This window comes from Mobula hypostoma, chromosome 3, assembly GCF_963921235.1.
Source record: "Mobula hypostoma chromosome 3, sMobHyp1.1, whole genome shotgun sequence".
Classification (NCBI taxonomy): Eukaryota; Metazoa; Chordata; class Chondrichthyes; order Myliobatiformes; family Myliobatidae; genus Mobula; species Mobula hypostoma.
This window is the reverse complement of record NC_086099.1, coordinates 19,043,542-19,066,581: the sequence shown is the minus strand read 5'-3', so window position 1 is coordinate 19,066,581 and position 23,040 is coordinate 19,043,542. Positions and strand designations below refer to the sequence as shown.

Below are 23,040 nucleotides of genomic sequence, written 5' to 3'. Positions count from 1 at the left end.
TGCCAAAACCTCTTCAACATCATCTTCGTCAGCTTCCACGAGCCAAACTCACTTTGTCCTTACTTCGTTCACCATGATCGAAACGCTTAATTATGTCTAGTTTTACGCTAAGTGTAACACCCTTACGAGCTCTTTTAGGCTTTTCCGATACCTTAGAGCTCATCTTGCTAATGGCTGCTCACAGTCACGTGTTTAAGCAATGCTAGCGAGAATGCCGTTCCGAATCCGGGGGGAGAGCGGCTGCTCGGGGTGCGCGCTGCCTTTCTTCGTAACAGTGAAAACACCTTCAGTTAGCGAAAACAGGTAACTAATGTAGGTCTTTCGTAACAGTGAGGTTTCGTAAAGCGAACGTTCGAAAAGCAGGGGACACCTGTATATAATAAATAATGGATGGGGAATGGGAGGAGGAGGGGCATTACAGAAGTTAGAGAAGTCAATGTTCATGCCATCAGGTTGGAGGCTACCCAGACAGAATACAAGGTGTTGTTCCTCCAATCTGAGTGTGGCTTCATCCCTCGTTTCAAATTACATCATGGGGTGCTTAACTAAATCAAGCATTTAAGGAACAGTTTAGCCTGTCTCCAACTGCACTAACTTCCTTACAATACTATTGAATTCATGTTATTTAACTATTTTTTGAAACACTTAAATAGGAACAAAAAGCTACTAGTACCCTTTGAATTACTCCTTGGAAAATGCATTCGTCAAATCCACAGAATATCTAGCTGGTCTTCAGTTGCTGTAAGTGCTTATGAACAGAACGATGGAAATGAAAAAAATAAATGCTTAAAGAAATTCTTAGCGATCTGCACTAATTGTAGTTTTAGCCACTGATGAGGATGAATTGAAAGACTAAAGTTCAAAGCAAATTTATTATCAAAGTACATATATGTCACCATATACAATCCTGAGTTTCACTTTCTTGCAGCCATTCTCAGAAAACCCAATAACCACAATAGAATCAGTGAGCACAACACAACTGTCCAAATACAAAAAAATTAATAAATGAATATCGAAAACATGAGATGAACTGTCATTAAAAGCAAATCCATAGGTTACAGGAACAGTTCAGTGATAGGGCAAATGAGGTTGAGTGTTGTTATCCCCTCTGGTTCAAGATCCTGATAGTTGAGGGATAATGACTGTTCCAAAAGGGACATCCTTCAGCATAAAGGATGCAACGACAAATGTAGTCTGGTTGGCCTGGAGTTTCGATGATAATTTTGATAGCTCTCGGAGCTACAGGAGATTAGTAATCAAGTGCAATAAACACGTGAGCATTTGCTAAAGTACATCCTATAAACTTGTAAAACAAAGGCATTCAAATGGTGGTAACTCGGCTGAAAAATTTGTTAAGGGACAGGAGACAGCAATATTTTTTAATAATCTCGGATCTCCCAGGGTAGTTATGAGTGAAAAAAACATTTTATTTTTTAATTTACATGAGGATCGTACAAGATTTTGAACAGTGAACAAGCAAACCAAAGATAAATCACATTTATAAACAGAATAATTCATATTACAATCCGTAATAAAATGCAGAGTACATAGTATTATTCTATAGCACAGGTGTCCCCTGCTTTTCAAACATTAGCTTTACGAAACCTCGCTGTTACGAAAGACCTACATTAGTTACCTGTTTTAGCTAACAGAAGGTGTTTTCACTGTTAAGAAGAAAGGCAGCGTGCGCCCCGAGCAACCAAGCTCCTCCCCCGGAACTGCATTCTAGCTGGCATTGCTTAATCACGTGGCTGTGAGCAGCTATGAGCAAGATGAGTTCTAAGGTATTGGAAAAGCCTAAAAGAGCTCGTAAGGGTGTTACACTTAGCGTAAAACTAGACATAATTAAGCGTTTCGATCATGGTGAACAAAGTAAGGACAAAGTGAGTTTGGCTTGTGGAAGTTGACGAAGATGATGTTGAAGAGGTTTTGGCATCCCATGACCAAGAACTGATAAATGAAGAACTGATGCAATTGGAAGAGGAAAGGATAACAATTGAAACTGAATGCCGCGCGAATGGACCGAAAGTGAAGTCGTCCAGGAACTGAACATGAAGCAACTGCATGAGATTTTCACTGCAATGATTGCAGAAAAGTACGACTTTAATTTTGAAAGGGAACGTAGGTTCAGTGCATATTTGCAGGATGGTTTGAGTGCTTACAAAGAACTGTATGATAGAAAAACGCGCAACGCTAAACAGTCAAGCATACTGTTGTTTTTCAAGCCTTCCACATCAACCACAGCAGACGACGAAACTTGACCTTCAACATCGAGGCAGGCAGACATAGAAGATGATGACCTGCCTGCCCTGATCAACGATGAGATGGCACCCCAGTGTCCCACCACCCCAACCCCCGGGCCACGGACCGATACATTGCCACGGAGAATGCAGCGGTAGCTGGGATGCACCCAACACATCTTTAAGAAAAAAGCCGAAATAAACAAGCTAATTATTTAGGTGCCACACGGCATGTAAATCTCGGCCCAGATCAGAGGCGATTGCTTCTTAAAGATGTGCTGGGTGCATCCCAACTACCGCTGGACCACTGCATGCTTCGCAGATCAGTATCGGTCGGCAGCCTGGAGGCTGGAGACCCACTGCACCACCCCAACCTCCGACGACTCAGCCTAATACACCATCATCGTGCTTGGCGCTGTTTTCCCAATTCCGGTAAGTGATACTACACCGTACATACATTATTTCTACTTTATATAGGCTGTGTATTTTTGTGTGTTATTTGGTATGATTTGGCAACTTCGTAGCTTAAAGGTTACTGGAGAGAGTGTTTCTGCTGAGAGCGCTTGCGGCGTGTTTCTGCCGATGGCGCTTGTGTGAGATTTTCACTACGAAGAACAGTGTAGTAATGATTGTGGAAAAGTATTTCTACTTTATATAGGCTGTATTTATCATATCATTCCTGCTTTTACTATATGTTACTGTTATTTTAGGTTTTGTGTTATTTGGCATGATTTGGTAGGTTTATTTTTTGGGTCTGCGAATGCTCACAAATTTTTCCCATATAAATAAATGGTAATTGCTTCTTCACTTTACGACATTCCGGTTTACGAACCGTTTCATAGGAACGCTCCACCTTCGGATGGCGGGGGAAACCTGTATATCCACACAGCAGATTATGAATGCATTTCATAAATCCAGCAAGCTGACACAAAGTGATGAAGGGTTTACTGTTCAATCCTGAAATGCTACACATTTACAGAGCTGGTTAAAGAATTCAGACAACAAAATTTCACTTAGAGCACCCAAAGACAAGTTCAAGGTGCACTTGATAGAGAAACCCCAATTTACTGTTAAGTTTTAATCTTTTTGAAAGTAAAAGGGGATTTAATATATTCCAATATTTCATCTCAAATTTTGAAGTCATAACCCAAATAATTATTGAAACATTTCCAAAAAGTTAACAGGCAAGGGCTTTGAGCAGTTATTTAAAAATATTCTACTCACCGTATTACATTTTGTCCCACACACCACTTGCCGATGGTTCAGCCACTGGGATGCAAACACCTTGTTCAGTGTTCCTAAATGGAACTCTTTCTCCTTCAGGAGGGCAGGTAGCCTGTGAGCCGCATAGCCACGCAGTGCTTGTTGGTAGCTCTGCTCATTCTGAAGCTTAATCTGCTGACCTGTGAGGTAACAGACAAAGGACTTCTTCACAAGCGGTAGCTTCTTTTTCTTACGGAGTGTTTGATCCTGGCTGCACTGTTGAAGGAATAGAGTAAAAAATTAGCTAACTTATTTACAGGGTCAATTTTTTGGTTAAAATAAGTTTTTCTTATAGAGATAACATTTTCCCCTACAGACAGAAAACAAAGTCATCACTACTCTTAAAGGACACTGTGATTGTAAGACTGCAAGGCATCAAAGTAGTGGTGCACATCAAATTTTAAAATATATACTTTCCCCCTTAAGTCTTAGAAATAATTTGAATAATTAGAATAAAAACATTAAGCTTCACTTCAAAAGGCACTGCAGAATCTGTGGAGGTGCAGACTCCACCAGTACTTGACAAGAGATAACTTTTCAAAAAGGATAATGCTCAACGATACACCTCTTTACTCCTTACGTCTGTCAAAATATTATACCTCAGTTCACAGTCAGGATTGTAAACGATAACAAAAAAATAATTCACGTCCATGATTTTCATCAGCATAAATATTGTAAGAATTAATCATACTAGCTTAATGGAAATGATCAGAGTAGCTTTCATTTCTTTAAAATTATGTTTAAGAGCAGTGTTTAAATGAAAGTTACAGGGTGTCCATAAAATTGCAGAATTGTCGTTTCATTTTTAACCTGTTTAAATGACATCACATCTGCAACATTTGAAAGAAAAACATAATTCTGCTTGACTTTCATCAGTTATTCAAAGACCTCAAATCACAATTTCTTCTAAATCTACCTACTCCATATCCTTTACAGTCTACCGTGTCCAAGATTACAAATTTCAAAACATAGAAAAACTACAGCACAATACAGGCCCCCTTGGCCCACAATGCTATGCTGAACATATACTTACTTTAGAAATTAGCTCAGTTACCCATAGCCCTCTATTTTTCTAAGCTCCATGTACCTATCCAGGAATCTCTTAAAAGACCCCAACACATCCGCCTCCACCACCATCACTGGCAGCCCATTCTACACACTCACCACTCTCTGCTTAAAAAAACTTACCCCTGACATCTCCTCTGTACCTACTTCCAAGCACCTTAAAACTATACTCTCTCATGTTAGCCATTTCAGCCCTGGGAAAAAGCTTCTGACTATCAACACAATCAATGCTCTTCATCTTCTACACCTCTATCAGGTCACCCTTCATCATCTGTTGCTCCAAGGAGAAAAGGCTGAGTTCACTTAACCCTATTCTCCTAAGGCATGCTTCCCAATCCAGGCAACATCCTTGTAAATCTCCTCTGCACCCTTTCTATAGTTTCCACATCCTTCCTGTAGTGAAATGACCAGAATTGAGCACAGTACTCCAAGCAGAGTCTGACCAGGGTCCTATACAGCTGTAACATTACCTCTGGGCTCTTAAACTCATTCCCACAGTTGATGAAGGCCAATGTGCCGTATGCCTTCTTAACCACAGAATCAACCTGCGCAGCAGCTTTGAGTATCCTATGGACTCGGACCCAAGATCCTTCTAATCCTCCACACTGCCAAGAGTCTTACCATTAATACTATATTCTGCCATCGTATTTGACCTACCAAAATAAACCACCTCACACTTATCTGGGTTGAACTCCATCTGTCACTTCTCAGGCCAGTTTTGCATCCTATCAATGTCCCGCTGTAACCTCTCACAGCCCTCCACACAATCCACAACACCCCTAACCTTTGTGTGATCAGCAAATTTACTAAGCCATCCCTCCACTTCCTCATCCAGGTCATTTATTAAAAATCATGAAGAGAAGGGGTCCCAGAACAGATCCCTGATGCACTCCACTGGTGACCAACTTCCATGCAGAATATGGCCCATCTATAACCACTCTTTGCCTTCTGTGGGCAAGCCAGTTCTGGATCCACAAAGCAATGTTCCCTTAGATCTCATGCCTCCTTACTTTCTCAACAAGCCTTGCTTGGGGTACCTTATCAAATGCCTTGCTGAAATCCGTATACATCTACTGCTCTATCTTCATCACCGTGTTTAGTCACATCCTCAAAAAATTCAATCAGGCTCATAAGGCACAGCTTGCCTTTAACAAAGCCATGCTTGACTATTCCTAATCATGTTAACGCCTCTCCAATGTTCATAAATCCTGCCTCTCAGGATCTTCTCCATCAACTTACCAACCACTGAAGCAAGACTCACTGGTCTACAATTTCCTGGGCTTTCTTGAATAAGGGAACAATATCTGCAACCCACCAATCCTCCGGAACTCCCCCCCCCCACCCCGTCCCCATTGATGAGGCAAAGATCATTGCCAGAGGCTCAGCAATCTCCTCCCTTACCTCCACAGTACCTTGGGGTACATCTCGCTTGGTCCCTGAGGCTTATCCAACTTGATGCTTTCCAAAAGCTCCAGCACATTCTCTTTCTTAATGTCTATATGCTCAAGCTTTTCAATCTGCTGTAAATCATCCCTACAATCGCCAAAATCCTTTTCCATAGTGAATACTGAAGGAAAGTATTCACTAAGTACCTCTGCTTTCTCCTTCGGTTCCATACCCACTCCCCCACTGTCAGACTTGATTGGTCCTGTTCTCTCACGTCTTATCCTCTTGCTCTTCACATACTTGGAGAATGCCTTGGGGTTTTCCTTAATCCTGCCCGCCAAGGCCTTCTCATGGCCCCTTCTGATCTTCCTTTTTTTTGGCATGTGTCTGCGCATCCGTGCGTGCGTCTGTCCGTGATGTCATTTTTCATGGTTTTTACAAGGCGTGGAGAGAGACAGAGACAGAGAGGCGCTCCACTCCTCACACAGACATTTTCGCAGTATTTTCCCTTTATTGTACGAGGTCGAGTTGCGATCTCGACACTCAACCCAGCACGGATGGAAAGCGTACTCGGGAGCAGACCCGATTAGTTTCGAACCCGGGAACTTCCACTCCCGGGTCCAGCGCCGATGTCGTTGCGCCACCAGCTGGCCCCCCTTCTGGCTTTCTTAATTTCATTCTTAAACTCCTTCCTGCTAGCCTTTTAATCTTCTAGATCTCAATCATTACCTAGTTTTTTGAAACTTTTGTAAGCTTTTCTTTTCTTTTTGACTAGATTTTCAACAGTCTTTGTACACCACAGTTCCTGTACCCTATTATCCTTGCCTTGTCTCAAAGGAACAGATCTATGCAGAACACTACGCAAATATCCCCAAACATTTGCCGCATTTCTGCTGTACATTTCCCTAAGAACATCTCTTCCCAATTTTTGCTTCCAAGTTCCTGCCTGATAGCTTCAAATTTCCCCTTACTCCAATTAAATGCTTTCCTAACTTCTCTGTTCCTATCCCTCTCCAATGCTATGGTAAAGGAAATAGAATTGTGATCACCATCTCCAAAATGCTCTCCCACTGAAAGACCTGACACCGGACCAGGTTCATTTCCAAATACCAGATCAAGTACAGCCTCTCCTCTTGTAGGCTCATCTATATATTATGTCAGGAAACCTTCCTGAACACACCTAACAAATACCACCCCATCTAAACCCCTTGCTCTAGGGAGATGCCAATCAATATATGGTGTGAAAACAATAACCTATCCCTCAACGCCAGCAAGACAAAGGAATTGGTTGTTGACTTCAGAAGGAGTAGCGGACCGCACGACCCCATTTACATTGGTGGTGCACAAGTGGAACAGGTCAAAAGCTTTAAGTTCCTCGGGTCAATATCACAAATGACTTGACTTGGTCCAACCAAGCAGAGTCCACTGCCAAGAAGGCCCACCAGCACCTTTACTTCTTGAGAAAGCTAAAGAAATTTGGCCTGTCCTCCAAAACCCTCACTAATTTTTATAGATGCACTGTAGAAAGCATTCTTCTGGGGTGCATCACAACCTGGTATGGAAGTTGTCCTGTCCAAGACCGGAAGAAGCTGCAGAAGATTGTAAACACAGCCCAGCACATCACACAAACCAATCTTCTGTCCTTGGACTCACTTTACACCGCACGCTGTCGGAGCAGTGCTGCCAGGATAATCAAGGACACGACCCACCCAGACAACACACTTTTCGTCCCTCTTCCCTCTGGGAGAATGCTCAGGAGCTTGAAGATCTCGTACGGCCAGATTTGGGAACAGCTTCTTTCCAACTGTGATAAGACTGCTGAACGGATCCTGAACCGGATCTGGGCCTTACCCTCCAAATATCCGGACCTGCCTCTCGGTTTTTTGCACTACCTTACTTTCCCTTTTCTATTTTCTATTTATTATTTATAATTTAAATTTTTACTATTTACTATCGATTTGTACTCCAGGGAGCGCGAAGCGCAGAATCAAATATTGCTGTAATGATTGTATGTTCTAATATCAATTGTTTGGCGACAATAAAGTAAACTAAAATTGCCCACACGACAACCCTGTTATTAGTACACTTTCCCAGAGTCTGTCTCCTTATCTGCTCCTCGATGTCCCTGTTACCATTGGCTGGCCAATAAAAAAAATACCCAGTAGAGTTACTGACCCCTTCCTGTTCCTAACTTCCACCCAGAGACTCAGTAGTCAATCCCTCCATGACTTCCTTCTTTTCTGCAGCCATGACACCATCTCTGATCAGCAGTGCCGCACCCCCACCTCTTTTACCTCTCTCCCTGTCCTTCTGAAACATCAAACGCCTGGGACTTGAAGTAACCACTCATGCCTGAGCCATCCAAGTCTCTGTAATGGCCACATCATTATAGTTCCAAGTACTGATCTATGCTCTAAGCTCATCTGCTTTGTTCATGATGCTTCTTGCATTAAAATACACATCTCAAACCACTGGCCTCAGCGTATCCCTTCTCTATCACCTGTCTATCCTCCCTCTCACACTGTCTCCAAGCTTTCTCTCTGTGAACCAACTGCCCCTTTCTCCGTGTTTTCAGTTCAGTTCCCACCCCCCAGCAATTCTAGTTTATTCTCTCCAATAGCCTTAGCAAACCTCCCTGCCAGGATATTGGTCCCCCCTTGGATTCAAGTGCAACCTGTCCTTTTTGTACAGGTCACGCCTGCCCCAGAAGAGGTCCCAATTGCACAGAAATCTGAATCCCTGCCCCCTGCTCCAATCCCTCAGCCACACATTTATCCTCCACCGCCCTCTATTCCTATACTCACTGTCGCGTGGCACAGGCAGGAATCCCGAGATTACTATCTTTGAGGTCCTTCTCCTCAAATTCCTTCCTAACTCCCTGTAGTCTGTTTTCAGGACCTCCTCCCTTTTCTTACCTATGTCGTTGGTACCAATATGTACCACGACCTCTGGCTGTTCTCCTTCCCACTTCAAGATATTGTTGTCACGATCAGAAGTATCCTGGACCCTGGCACTACCCATCGGCATTTCTTTCCTGTGTCCACAGAATCATCTGTCTGACCCCCTAACTATAGAGTCCCCTATTACTGCTGTCTTCTTCCTTTCCCCACCCTTCTGAGCCACTGTTGCTTTCCCCAGGTAGGCTGTCCCCCCCCAACAGTACTTGTTAAGGGCGACAGCCACAGGGGTAGTCCCTAGTATCTGACCCTTGCCCTTCCCTCACCTGACTGTTACCCACTTATCTGTCTCCCAAGCCCCCGGTGTGACTACTTGCCTATTGCTCCTCTCTATCACCTCCTCACCTCCCCTGACCAGATGAAGCTGCATCTCCAGTTCCCTAACCTGGTCCCTAAGTAGTGCAGCTTGATGCACCTGCTGTAGATGTGGCCGTCCAGGAGGCCTCACAGACATACTTCCTGTTTCTATTCCTCACCTCGCCTCGACCCGTTATCGTCGAAGCCCGAATGAGCCAAAGCCCTACCACTCTGCATCAGATCACTCCGTCAATGACTCCCTTTTATGCCTGAACCTTCCCTGCTATTTAACTCATGACTGGTGCTCCGGTTATAGCTGCTGATAGGCCATGTACAATGGACAAACACTCTCAAAGCTCCCTTTTTATATAACCGCTGCCGACCTGCAAGAAATCCCTCTTGGTAAAGCTCTGTCAACGCTGCTGATAGACCACGTACAAATGTGGAAAAAAAAATTAAAGTTCTTTCAAAAGAACACATTTGTTTACATAAAAAAAACACAAGAGACTACTGAAAAAAGAGCAATGGAATGTAGCATTGTGTCACAAGTTAGAGATACAGTTGGTAGATTGGTGTTTTATAAAGGTTTGTGTTAATATTCATATACAGTCAGTAAAGATGTCTACTTTTAAATTAGACAGATGGGTTGAAAGTACAGAGAATCATTGAGATTTGTATGAAGGGTAATAGCCAATAACTGAAGTTGACTCTCATTACTAGAATATGCCAGCAATGAACAGATGCAAAATGAACAGTTAAAATAACTTGGCAGATGGCAGTACACATAAAATGCTAGAAGAACTCAGCAGGCCAGGTAGCATTAATGGAAAACAGTACATTCAAAGTTTTGGGCTGAGATTCTTCAGCAGGATTGGAGAAAAAATGATGAGGTGTCAAGAGTCAGAAGGTGGGGGGAGGGGAAGAAGAAACACAAGGTGATAGGTGAAACCCGGAGGGGGAAGGGGTGAAGTAGAGAACTGAGAAGTTGATTGGTGAAAGAGATACAGGGCTGGAAAAGGGAGAGTCTACTGGATGACAAAAGGCCATAGAAGAAAGAAAAAAGGGGAGGAGCACCAGAGATGATGGGCAGGCAAGGAGATAAGGTGAGAGGAGGAAAAGGAGATAGAGAAGGGGTGGGGGTTGGAGTACCAGAAGTTTGGGAAATCAAAGTTCATTACATGAAATTGGAGGCCACCTAGATGGAATACAAGATGCTGTTCCTCTAACCTGAGTGTGGCTTCATTGCAACAGTAGAGGCAGCCACGGAGTGCCACGTCCAAATGGGAATGAGAAATGGAATTAAAATGGAAATCCCGCTTTTTTGGCAGATGGAGTGTAGCTGCTCGAAACAGTCTCCTAATCTACGCTGGGTCTCACCGATATACAAGAGGTCATATTGGGAGCACCAGATACAATAGATGACTCCAACAGATTCACAGGTGAAGTGTCACCTCACCTGTAAGGTCTGTTTGGAGCCCTGAATGGTAGTGAGGGAGGTGGTGGAGGGGCAGATGCAACACTTGTTATGCTTGCAAGGATAAGTGCCAGGAGGGAGATCAGTGGGGAAGGACAAATGGACAAGGAAGTTGCGTAGGGAGTGATCCCTGCATTCGTTCTGTAATGAAAAGCCTCCTCCTGAGAGTAGATGCAGTGGAGGAATTGACAGAAAGGGTTGGCATTTTTACAAGTAACAGTATGGGAAGAGGTATAGTCCAGGTAGCTGTGGGTTTGTAATAGACAGTGGGCAAGCTGTCTCCAGAGACAGAGATAGAGAAATTGAGAAAGGGGAGGGAGGTGTTGGAAATGGACCAGGTAAATTTGAGTGCAGGGTGGAAGTTGGAGGCAAAGATGAGGAAGCCGACAAGCTCAGCATGGGTGCAAGAAGCAGCAGCAATGCAGTTACTGATGTAGCGAAGGAAAAGTGGGGGAGTGACACTGGTGTAGGCTTGGAAAATAGACCAACCCCACGTAGCCGACAAAATGGCATGTATAGCTGGGGACCCATGCGAGTACCTGGTGGGGAATGGAGATGTGTAGGCGCTGGTTCTCTCTTTCCTCACATATTATTTTTATAGATACACACTATATATATATATATATATATATATATATACACACACACACACACGTTTCATTAAAGAATAAGGACACTTTAAAAATCAAATATTTTGTTCCTTTGATGTACAGAGGGATGGATATACATGCATACACATTTATCTCTACACACACCCTACCATTTCAGGTAGTTCTGTGTCCTTCTATACATCAAAGGAACAAAATATTTGATTTTTATGCAGCGTCCTTATTCTTTAATGTAACTTTACCAGCCTAGGTCTGTAGGGAACTCACATTAACTTTTGTTAATCTTACCCATTCTACATTTCTAGAGAAGCTCTTAAATGAGCTTCAAGCCAGCCTACTTGCACATTGTACTTTTACTTTCCTCACCAGCACCTTGATACTCTTATGTTAACATTTTATTTAGAGTAACAAGCCCTTCTAGCCCAATGAACCCATGCTGCGCGATTACATCCCTGTGACCAATTAAATACTAACCTGCATATCTTTGGAAAGTGAAAGGAACTATTCTATGTTCCACTTTTAGTAAGCTTCTCCTTCAAGAAGTCTAAAATGAATAACGATTTAGCCAAACAAAAAATATTGAAGATCTGAATAGCCGAGCACACATTGAGGGGAATATGAAACAAATCTGGTCAAAATGGAAGGCTGCTATAAGAAGCAGTGAGAGATTGAGGTGGTATGAAATATCTTGCTTCAACTGAGGAAGAAACATTTGCATGGAGTAAGGAAGAATTATCCTGTTGGAACTGAAGTAAATTATCTAAAGTGAAGAGGACCATTTCCTGGCAATCCTAATAGGCCTTATACTTTACTGTTTACCTGCGCAACACTTTCTTTCTCTGTAGCTTTTACACTTTATTCTGCATTGTTATTGTTTTACCTTGTCCTACTTCAGTGCACAGTGGAATGATTTGATTTGTATGAACTGTATGCAAAACTATCACGGTACATGTGACAATAATAAACCACTGTCACTAGATCTTGTTAAGTATGCTGGTGACAGTGATTTACTGAATTACATCAGCATTTCACCGGGCAACCACCGGAAGGAAAGGTGCCTTGGTTCTACAAGTTCCTCTGTAGTCATATCTGAACTGAACATTCCTAGACTGCATCCATGACTATGGTTTAATGTTTTTTATTCTGTGTTTTTCACTCATTTTTTACTATTTACGCCTTTTTTTCTTTTGCGCATTAGGTGTTTGACATTTTCTTTGAACGGGTTCCATTATATTTCTTTGTTTTGTGGCTGTCTATGGGAAGATGAAACTCAGAGTTGAATACTGCATACATACTTTAATAAATGTACTTTGAATCTTCAAAAAGACAAACTCACATAACCTTCAAAAACTCACTTTCAACTCACCTCATGAATATTGCACCTTCCTTAAAAATAGGCTGTCGGCTGTCAATAAGCAGCTATCATCTGGCTGCATTTCCTGCTCTTTCAATCACCAAAGACAGCAGCCCACCAATTTTAAATTAGCCAAGACTTTCACAAACCACATCAGGACCTCAATATGTTTCAGGACCTCAATATTTGAGGCATGTGCCTCAAAAATTACTCCAATAAATTTCTTGATTTTTGTTTCCTTTCTAACTTGTGGAAATATAACCTTACTCAATGACTATCAATGAAGAATTAAATGAGTTGGAAACAAATGAAAATTTTCAGCTGATAACTCAGGGTCAATTCTTTCACAACAGAATCAGGTTTAGTATCAATGGCAAAAGTCGTAAAATTTGTTGTTTTGGAGAAGCAGTAGTGCAATACATAATAAAAACATGAATTACAATCAATAAATATATTTAAAAATTAAATTAGTGCAAAATGAGAGAAAAAAGTAACGTAGCATACATGGGTTCATTCACCATGTCATCCACTAGAAAAACTAACTTGCATATTGAATTCTCATATGCAGTACTAGGATAATTTCAACCATACGTAGACACTTCTCCATTCCAGCAAAATAAATTGCCTCAGGAAGACACAAGAAATTGTAGATGCTGGAATCTGGAGCAAAAACAAACAAACCGTGGAGAAACTCAACAGGTCAAGCAAAAACTGTGGGATGAAAGGAAATATTGATGTTTCGAGTTGAGGTCTTATATCGGGGCAGAGCAGAGGGGGAAAACAGCCAGTATTAAGATGAGGGGGAGGGAGGGTGAAGTAGCAGGCTTTCTTTTGTCTTCTGTGCCTGACCTCTAACTTGAGCAGCATTACATCCTATTGCTCTGGATTCATTCACGTGAGTAAAGAATTTCATATGAAACCAGTACAGCAAAACTGATCAAAATGAAGATATGCAAATGTTTAAGCTACATGCTCAGTTCATGTGAACCCATGTTTGCCAACTAACTTACGCCAAATCAATTCAGAAACATTGAGTACCTTGTATCAAAGTGTAGACATTAGTGGAATATAAAAGCAAATTCATCTTATATACCCAAAATTCATTAATATGCTCCACCTCAAGTCCAGTGAATATTCATTAATATACGACAGTCTGATTATAACATTTAGTTTATGAAATAAAGAAAATAACGTGACTTTATGTAGTCCCTTGCATCTCCATACACAAAGTTATTTCTAGTGTAATGGCAAGTTTCATATGAAATTCTTTGCTCACGTTGGAAAATCCAGAACAAATGCACCTAATAGTAACATAAACAGTGTGCCAACGTGAATTTAGAAAATGTTATATCAGTAAGACAACCGAGAATAGTAGTTTGAAATGATAGAGGCAAAGTCAATTGCATTAAGTGAGAAAAATGGATACAAGTTTAGAATTTGAATAAATACAGGGAACCAATATCATTGAGTGGGATACCAGTCTATTACAACAGTATGCCTAGTTCCATGACTCATGCTGAAACAAGCTCATTTTGCTTTATAAATTTAAAAACACAAACAGCTCCAAGTAAATACTGTTCCTTCCACCAATCACTAAGGATTAGCACTCCAAAAAGTATTTCTGTTCCTGTAAGATGGAAGCGTAGCTTCACTGTTTAAAAATAGGGGAGCCGGCTGGCTGGATTTGAACCTGGGACCTTTCGTCCTGAAGTCTGATGCTGATGCCACTACACCACCAGTCGGGTCAAAATAATACTAAACTATAATGAAATTAGACATAAGCAAGATAACTTAGAATCGTTCCAAAATGTTAACACGATAATGGTTCCTCATGATGCCCACCCCCCCCTTGCCTGCCCTGAAACTTTGTGATTATCCAAAGTCCTGAGCTCAGTTCTAGTAAATTGCTGAAGCACTCTTAACACTTAAAAATACAACACAAATTTGTAACCAAGCTGGAGAAGCAAGGTCCAATTTCTCTTAATCCAAGGTCATGGAAAGTTTAGAATAAATAAGTTTTTAAAACATAGCTCCAACACAAACACACTTCTATATTACGATTGTGAACGTGCAAAGTTAGTCTAATTTATTCTTTTGGCCACCCTGGAATGAATTATATAAATGTGATTCAACATGTCATAGTCATGCTTTATTGATCCCGGGGGAAATTGGTTAATGATTTTCGTGAAAAGTTTTGTTAAAAGGCCTGTTGTATTAAACTATATTTTAGCCCAGATGCATAGAATTACAATTTAAATTAATTACTATAGCTCAATGACATCAACCCACAAGGAAACTAAATTTGTCACTACATACAGTACATGATATGGGGGGGGGGGGAGTTGAACAGATACATCACAAAGATGAATAACATCACAAAGATGAATAACATCACAAAGATGAATAACATCACAAGATGTAAGACAAGTTCCCCTATTCAGATAAATTTGTTGTCAAAGATGGTGCAATCACATCTCTCCATATACTGTGTAAACTAGATCAAATAATGTGATATCGACATCATTGTGGACAAATGCCATTTGCAAATTATGGTTTTAACCTCTTTCTACAAGAACCCAATGAACAAATGCAGATTTATCAAATGTACATTGAAACATACCAGTGAAATGCATCATTTGTGTTAACAACCAACATACCCAAATGTGCTGGGGGAAAACCCACAAATATCACCATACATTCCAGCACAAACGTAGCATGCCCAAACTTGAGCAAACATCCATATAATCTTTATTGCTTCAGTGCTCTTCAATTGCTTATCAACCAGTCATTCAACCACTGTCACACTGCCTTCATTAACTCAATTTTCCAATTCCAGGACCAAAGATGACAAATTTCCTCCTTCAAAGAGTAATACCACACATTATCCAACAATTTTATAGCATGTAACCAATTAGCTTATAACCAAATTATAACAGGTGAATATTACTCACTTTCACTGCGTATTTACTGATGCCAGATCTTTCAGTTTTAAACTTTTGTTGCAGTAATCCAATACCTTTGCTCCACATTTACATTTGTGCAGGATTATCAATGTACATTTCTAATGAAGGCTGCTGCACTAAGTTTGCTGAAAAATTGCTCTGCTATCCATCACAACTCAACAAACATTTCAATGCTGATAATTTTATAACTCTTCTCAAACCAGTGTTCAAGCAACTGAAATATTCCCACAAGTAGCCAGTATTACAACCATGTGAATGGACTATTGCTTATTGTCTGACCAAAATAAGTTGTGCAAGTTTAATTTACTAGCAAAATTTAAGCATAAATATTCAATTATGATGTTTACTACATTAAACAAGACAATCAAGTAATGAAAGAAAATTGGTTGCTGCTTCGTATAATTTTTCATAATTGGGTATTCTGAATTAAAAACTAAGAAAATTAAATACTTATTACCAATCTAATCTAATATGACTCCTTAGACTAACTCTTCCAGCTTTATTAACTGCTTTTTCCAAATCAGAGTCCTGACAAATTCTTTTGAAAAGAGTATGTAATTAATAATTGGAGAAATTATCAATAGCAGTTGAACAGCACTATAACACACAATCAGCTCCTGGAGCACCTCAAGGAAATCCACATTGTCACAGGGAAAACATACAAGCTCCTTACAGTCAGTGGCGGGAATTGACTCCTAGTTGTTGGTGCTGTAATAGCATTATGCTAACCACTATGCTACCGTGTCCTCAGGCTGACAGTTTTAAAGCTGAGTTAATAGTCTTTTTTTGATCTAGTACCAATTTCAACTTCTCTTGACTGCTTTGGTTAGAATGCTTTCCTGTTGAATACCTGTGCTTTATAATACTTGTAAATAATGTATGGAATCTGTAAATGTCAGCCATTGCAAGTTTACAGTCATATTTTAACGTATTCTCCATATCTATGATGAAGCCATGCTTCCATATTTTTTACTTGGATTTAACACCCTAATTTCAAACACAAACACGAGAAAATCTGCAGATGCTGGAAATTCAAGCAACACACACAAAATGCTGGTGGAACGCAGCAGGCCAGGCAGCACCTATAGGAAGTACAGTCGATGTTTCAGGTCAAAACCGTTCATCAGGACCCGAAACGTCAACTGTACTTCTTCCTATAGATGCTGCCTGGCCTGCTGTGTTCCACCAGCATTTTGTGTGTGTGTGTTACCCTAATTTCAGATCTAGTTCAATTAACTTTCCATCTTCAGGGAGCCAGAAATGTGTTTTGCAATTCTTTTTAAAAGAAAAACTAACTAATAGAGAAATTACCAATAGCAGATGAACAGCACTATAATACACAATCAGCTCCTGAAGAGAAACAGCAACCAAAGATGCTCTCAGTCAACCACGTTTGACATTCAGTATTCACAACTCCAAGGGTATGCACACATTTTCTCTAGCACAGATGCGAAAGGCAGTCTCACCATTGTATCTGATATTAAACCAGAGAGAGTTAGCAATTAACCATGACATAATTGTTTTTCTCCAGCTTTCGTTGTATTATAAACTGAAAATATGATTAAATACAGAGGAAAGGTTCCACTCATAATCATATGCTACAAAACATGTTTTACAAATTAAATGGTATATACTGGAATATTCATAGAACATTGCTGTTTAAAAACAGGCTATTAAGTCTAAGCACATGCCAGTTCTTTTTCTTTTCCCCTAGTGTACTTGGAAAATAATAAAACATGATGCATCCATCCATCAGCACCTTTTGCAACTTGTACCAAAAAATCTCCTTTGCACTTTACAGCAACACTGTACACTCTCAGTACACCACTAGACTTTTTGTTTTAAGTTCTACTCCAGAGACTTCACAACTTTCTGACCCAGTGTCTTTAATTACAAAGTCAGAATGGCACAGTCAGCTTTCAAAAGACAAGGACAACTCAACAGAGAGAGGAAGGCATCGTGCCTTACAAATCAGTGGTTGGAATGAAAACACGAAATGCTGAAACCCTCAAGATATGCAGCATTAAAAAAGGAGAAAAAAAATCAAAGACATGTAACATTAGCTGTTTTCTGCTTATAATCTCAGATTTCCAGCATGTGTACTTTTCTGATTTTCAGCTGGAGGTTGTAGTCTTTTGAAGGGTTATGCATGGATTTCATTCTTGAGAACTATTTGTTAGCCAATATCTCCACAAGTCTATAACTATCCAAATTATATCACTCTACATACAAGCTTTAATTCTTTCCCTTCATTTTAACAATATCCGTAATTAATGGAATATATACTGTATCCAGTCACCATGAAACATTTTATGACGAGCTTGAAAAATGCTTTAAAAAATTATTTAGAGATACAGCAGAGAACAGGCCCTTCCAGCCCAACAAGCCACTCCACCCAGCAACCCATCCATTTGATACCAGCCTAATCACAAGACAATTTACAATGAGCAATTAACCTACTAAACAGTAGGTTCCACAAGACATATGAGCAGAATTAGGCCATTTGGCCCATTGAGTCTGCTCCACCATTAAATCATGGCTGATCCTTTTTTCCCCTCCTAGCCCCACTCCCCAGCCTTCTCACTGTAACCTCCAATGCAGTTTCCAATCAAGAACCTATCAAGCTCTGCCTTAAATACACCCAACAACCTGGCCTCCACAGCTGCCTGTGGTAACTGTGACGAGAATACACATAGATAAGATGTTATCGGTCCTGTGTGATCAGCAGTTGGTCTGCCACCTGTCTTCAAGAGAGAGATAAGGAACACAATGAAACAGCATCTGGAGATGTGTAATGAAGGGACGGGAGAGAGAGCGCTGTCTGGAGCGGCTCCCCCTTTGAACCCTGAACTGTTTGAAGTGATGGACAGGCGATACCCCAGCAGGGGGATAAAAAGGGACCGGTTCGCTAAGGCAGGGACACACGACACCCGAGGTAACGAGACCCTGGAAGCGGTGCGCCTCTCACGAGTCGGTGGGAAGTACCGGACAAAGCACAGGGTGGAAAGGTACGATCAGCGGGAACCCGGTGTGTGTCCGTCCTTGCTTGGGTGCCAGGTTCACTGCAGAGGATCGACCGCATCTGGAGGAGGGGTCACAGTCGGTGACCTCAGGTGACATCACCAAGGACCTGCCCAAAAGCTGCTCGTGAGCAATTATCGCCGATCTGTGAGTGGAAGCCATTCCTGAATGATCAGTCGTTCCCGTTCTCTCTCCCCCCACATTGTCCATCGCCATGGCAACGATTACTGCGAACTGAACTACTAAATTGGACTGAACTTTGTGTCACTTTGAAATTGGTCATTTATCCCTAGACAACGATAGAGCTTGATTGATGCTGTTATCTTAATTCTGTGCACATGTGTGTTTATCATTGCTGAACTGTTGCATTTATTATCCTTTCGATTACTGTGTTGCTTGTTTCTTTAATAAAACTTTCTTAGTTCGAGTAATCCAGACTCCAACTGAGTGATCCATTTCTGCTGGTTTGGCAACCCAGTTACGGGGTACGTAACATAACAAATTCCACAAACTCACCACCCTCTGGCTAAAGAAATTTCTTCGCATCTCTGTTTTAAATGGATGCCCCCCCCCCCCATCCTGAGCTGTGTTCTGTTGTCCTGGACTCCTGCACCATGGGAAACATCCTTTCCACATCTACTCTGTCTTGGCCTTTCAACACTCAAAAGGTTTCAATTAAGTCCTCCCTCATCCTTCTAAATTCCAGCGAGTACTGGCCCAGAGCCATCAAACATTCCTCATATGATAACCCTTTCATTCCCAGAATCATCCTCGTGAACCTCCTCTGAACCCTCTCCAACGCCAGCACATCTTTTCTTGGATAAAGAGCCCAAAACTGTTCACAGCACTCTAAATGAGGCCTTTCCAGTCCCTTATAAAGCTTCAGCATCACATCCCTGCTCTTATATTCTAGACCTCCTGAAATGAATGCAAACATTGTATTTGCCTTCCTCACCAACGACTCTACCTGCAAGTCAACCTTTAGGGTGTTCTGCATAAGGTCTCCCAAGGACTCCTACCAAAGTGCATGACCATGAATTTTCCAATATTGTACTTCATTTGTCACTTTCTTGCCATTCTCCTAATCTAAGTCCTTCTGCAGCCTACCTATTTCCTCAACACTACCTGCCCTTCCACCAATCTGTGTATCATCTGCAAATCTTGACAACAAAGCCATCTATTCCATCAAAATCATTTATATAGAGCATAAAAAGAAGCAGTCCCAATACTAACTCCTGTGGGACACCAATAGTCACTGGACTGTGGGAGCAAATTGAAGCACCCAGAGGAAACCAATGTGATCATGAGGAGATCGTACAAACTTTTTACAGACAGCATCAAAATTGAACTTGGAACCCTGGGATGCCCCGAGCTATAATAGCATCACCGACACATCATGGAAGAATTTATGGGAGAATTTACATCAAGTCAGATTTCCACGAGTCAGGTCACCTGGGGAACTCCTGTAATTTAGGGAACCATCAGAGATAGGAGCCAGATTAGAGAAATTCAAACAGATGCCGGAAAGATGGCCACAAATTGAAGACAAAGGAGAAGACAGTGATAAAGATGGAACAGGTTTGCTAAGAGCTTTCTTCAGAAACAGGGTACAACGTCTTTAATGAAAGGAAGGATAGTATAGGAAAGCCAACCATTTAGCGGTTGGTTACATGAGACCAGGAACAGAAAATGAGCAAGCAGTAATTGAAGAGAAGCAAGATGAAGGGAGTGGAAGTTTGCCTCTTGGACGAAAGTTTAAAAGGTTATGCAGGGCTGTTTAACTTGTGTTGAAGAGACAGTAGTATGAAACTTCCTAATAAAAGCAACTCAATCAGCATGGATCCTAAATTACATTTGGACGTACACCCAAAATGCCTATACCATTTCCACAATTCAACAGTTTAATCATAGGTTCCATAAGCCGCATTGTCACTGACAATGTATTAGAGAAAATATCACAATTTCCATAAACTTCTCACAATTCATTCAGGAAGGCCAATATCAACATCTACTTCAGACCAATACCGAGGCTCTTGTTTTAGTGGGCCATTCTGGGCAGGCCAAGCCTCTTGTATATCTGATACAGACACTGAAATCAATTCACAGGAAGAGAACAGGTGGATTGAGAAGATTCAAGGATATGTTCAAAGGTTCTTGATGTAATGCAATATCACAAACTCTTTGGAACCTCTGATCAATGACCACTCAAAGTGAAGAAGGAACATTCAGAATGGCAAAGAACCTCAGGGGCATACACTGGGAGCACAAAGAGACCCTCTGCAATTGGTAGGGAGAGTCACCACCTCCTAAACTGCCTACACTTCCTTTCTGTCATCGACCACCTCGAGAAGAGTGTGGCTCCCAAAATGGCCTCAGGAGCCACCTGAAAAGTGACAAAACCAGGATGAAAGCAAATCATTCTCTATCCCAAGAGACTATCTAGTAAGATTAATGTAGCCCAGATTCCCTAAGTTATAAGATTTAAAGATAGGGTTGTAAAGAATGCTTTTGGCACATTGGCCTTCATAAATCAAAGTTTGAGTACAGGAGATGGGATGTTATGTTGAAGTTGTCCAAGACATTGGTGAGGCCTAATTTGGAGTATTGTGTGCAGTTTTGGTCACCTACCTGCAGGAAAGATGTAAACAAGTATGAAAGAGTGCAGAGAACATTTACAAGGATGTTGCCAGGTCTGAAGGACCCAAGTTATAAGGAAAGATTGAATAGGTTAGGACTTTATTCCTTGGAATGCAAAAGATCAATAGATTTGATAAGAGGTATCCAAAACTATGAGGGGTATAGATAGGGTAAATGCAAGCAGGCTTTTTCCACTGAGTGTCAGTCGGACTATAAACAGAAGTCATGAGTTAAAGGTGTTTAGGGAACATGGGGAGGGTACAAACTTCTTCACTCAAAGGGTTGTAAGAGTTGCCTGCACAAGTGGTGCATGTGTGCCCAATTTCAACGTTTAAGAGGAGTTTGGATATGCACATAGATGGTAGAGGTATGGAGGGCTACAGTCCCGATGCAGATTGATGGGAGTAGGCAGTTTAAATGGTTCAGCATGGAGCTGAAGGGCCTGTTTCTGTGTTGTACTCTTCTATGATTTTAATAATTAATCCTGATCCCAGTACATTCTTTATTAACGAACAGGGTGGCTACCATAATCTTTAGGTCAACAAAAAAATTTACACCTTTCAAGAGGCATACGTTTTCCTTCATTTATTGGTGTAAAATATACAGAGGGTACTGGAAAAAATCTACACAGTTAAAATCAGATTTATAACACATGCAGCTTAAACTCTGAAGTGCATGGTTCTTTAAAGATGCTTGTTATAACTAAAGTAGTACATTTCTGAATATAAAAATTGTAGAGTGTGTCTATTTTACAGCCAATCCACCCATACGCCTTTTCACAATAACAAACAGGATGATATCCAAAGAATTTTCCACCCGTTTAGCTTCCTCACACCTGTTTTAAAATCAAGCGGCTTAAATATTCAACAGCAAGAACTTAACTTTTTTGACTAAAATCAGATTTAACAACAAAATAGCTCATTTGTGGAAGACTACTACATGAAAACATGTACACAAAATACCATGGATGTAAAAATTTGAAATAGAATAGGCAATTCTGAAAATAATCAGACAACAGCTGTGGAGAAAAGATAAATTCACTTCTGAAATAATGAGAAGTCATTAATTGAAACATTACTTCCTTTCCACAAACACTACAAACTACTAACCAATTTCAGACCACCATCTCCTCTCTAAACTCTTTGTGGCCTCTGAAATACATGCCCATCCACGTTGTTACCACTGTAGTGGACTACATGGACTACATGTTAAATAATGATGTCAGAGTAATGAAGGAGATAAAGAGCTTAGTGACACAGTATCATGATGACAACATTTCCCTGAATGTCAACAAAACCAAACAGCTGATCCCTGTCTTCAGAAAGGGGGATGGTGCACATGCTCTTACCTACAAAAATGTTGAGGTTGAGAGAACTGAATCCTGTAAGCTTATGCAACACACATCAAAGTTGCTGGTGAACGCAGCAGGCCAGGCAGCATCTGTAGGAAGAGGTGCAGTCGACGTTTCAGGCCGAGATCCTTCGTCCTGAAGGGTCTCGGCCTGAAACATCGACTGCACCTCTTCCTACAGATGCTGCCTGGCCTGCTGCGTTCACCAGCAACTTTGACGTGTGTTGCTTGAATTTCCAGCATCTGCAGAATTCCTGTTGTTTCCTGTAAGCTTATCCAGGCTTTTACCTAGCTGGTGAATTATAACAGAAATCTGCAGCACATTACAGGCCATTCAGCCCACAATGCTGTGCTGACCATGGAACCTCCTCTCGAAACTGCCTAGAATTACCCTACTGCATAGCCTTCTTTTCCCAAGCCCCATG

At 41.1% G+C, this 23,040-nt stretch overlaps 1 protein-coding gene across 2 annotated transcripts in view; it reads right to left on the bottom strand.

Moving 5' to 3' along the window:
- The window catches only part of dcaf12 (DDB1 and CUL4 associated factor 12), an 82,200-nt gene that overhangs the window by 47,725 nt on the left and 11,435 nt on the right, over positions 1–23,040 (bottom strand). For both annotated transcript variants that reach the window (XM_063042058.1, XM_063042059.1), the window contains one exon: positions 3,465–3,719. In XM_063042058.1, coding sequence (XP_062898128.1) covers positions 3,465–3,719 — 255 coding nt within the window. The remainder of the gene's footprint in view (positions 1–3,464; positions 3,720–23,040) is intronic.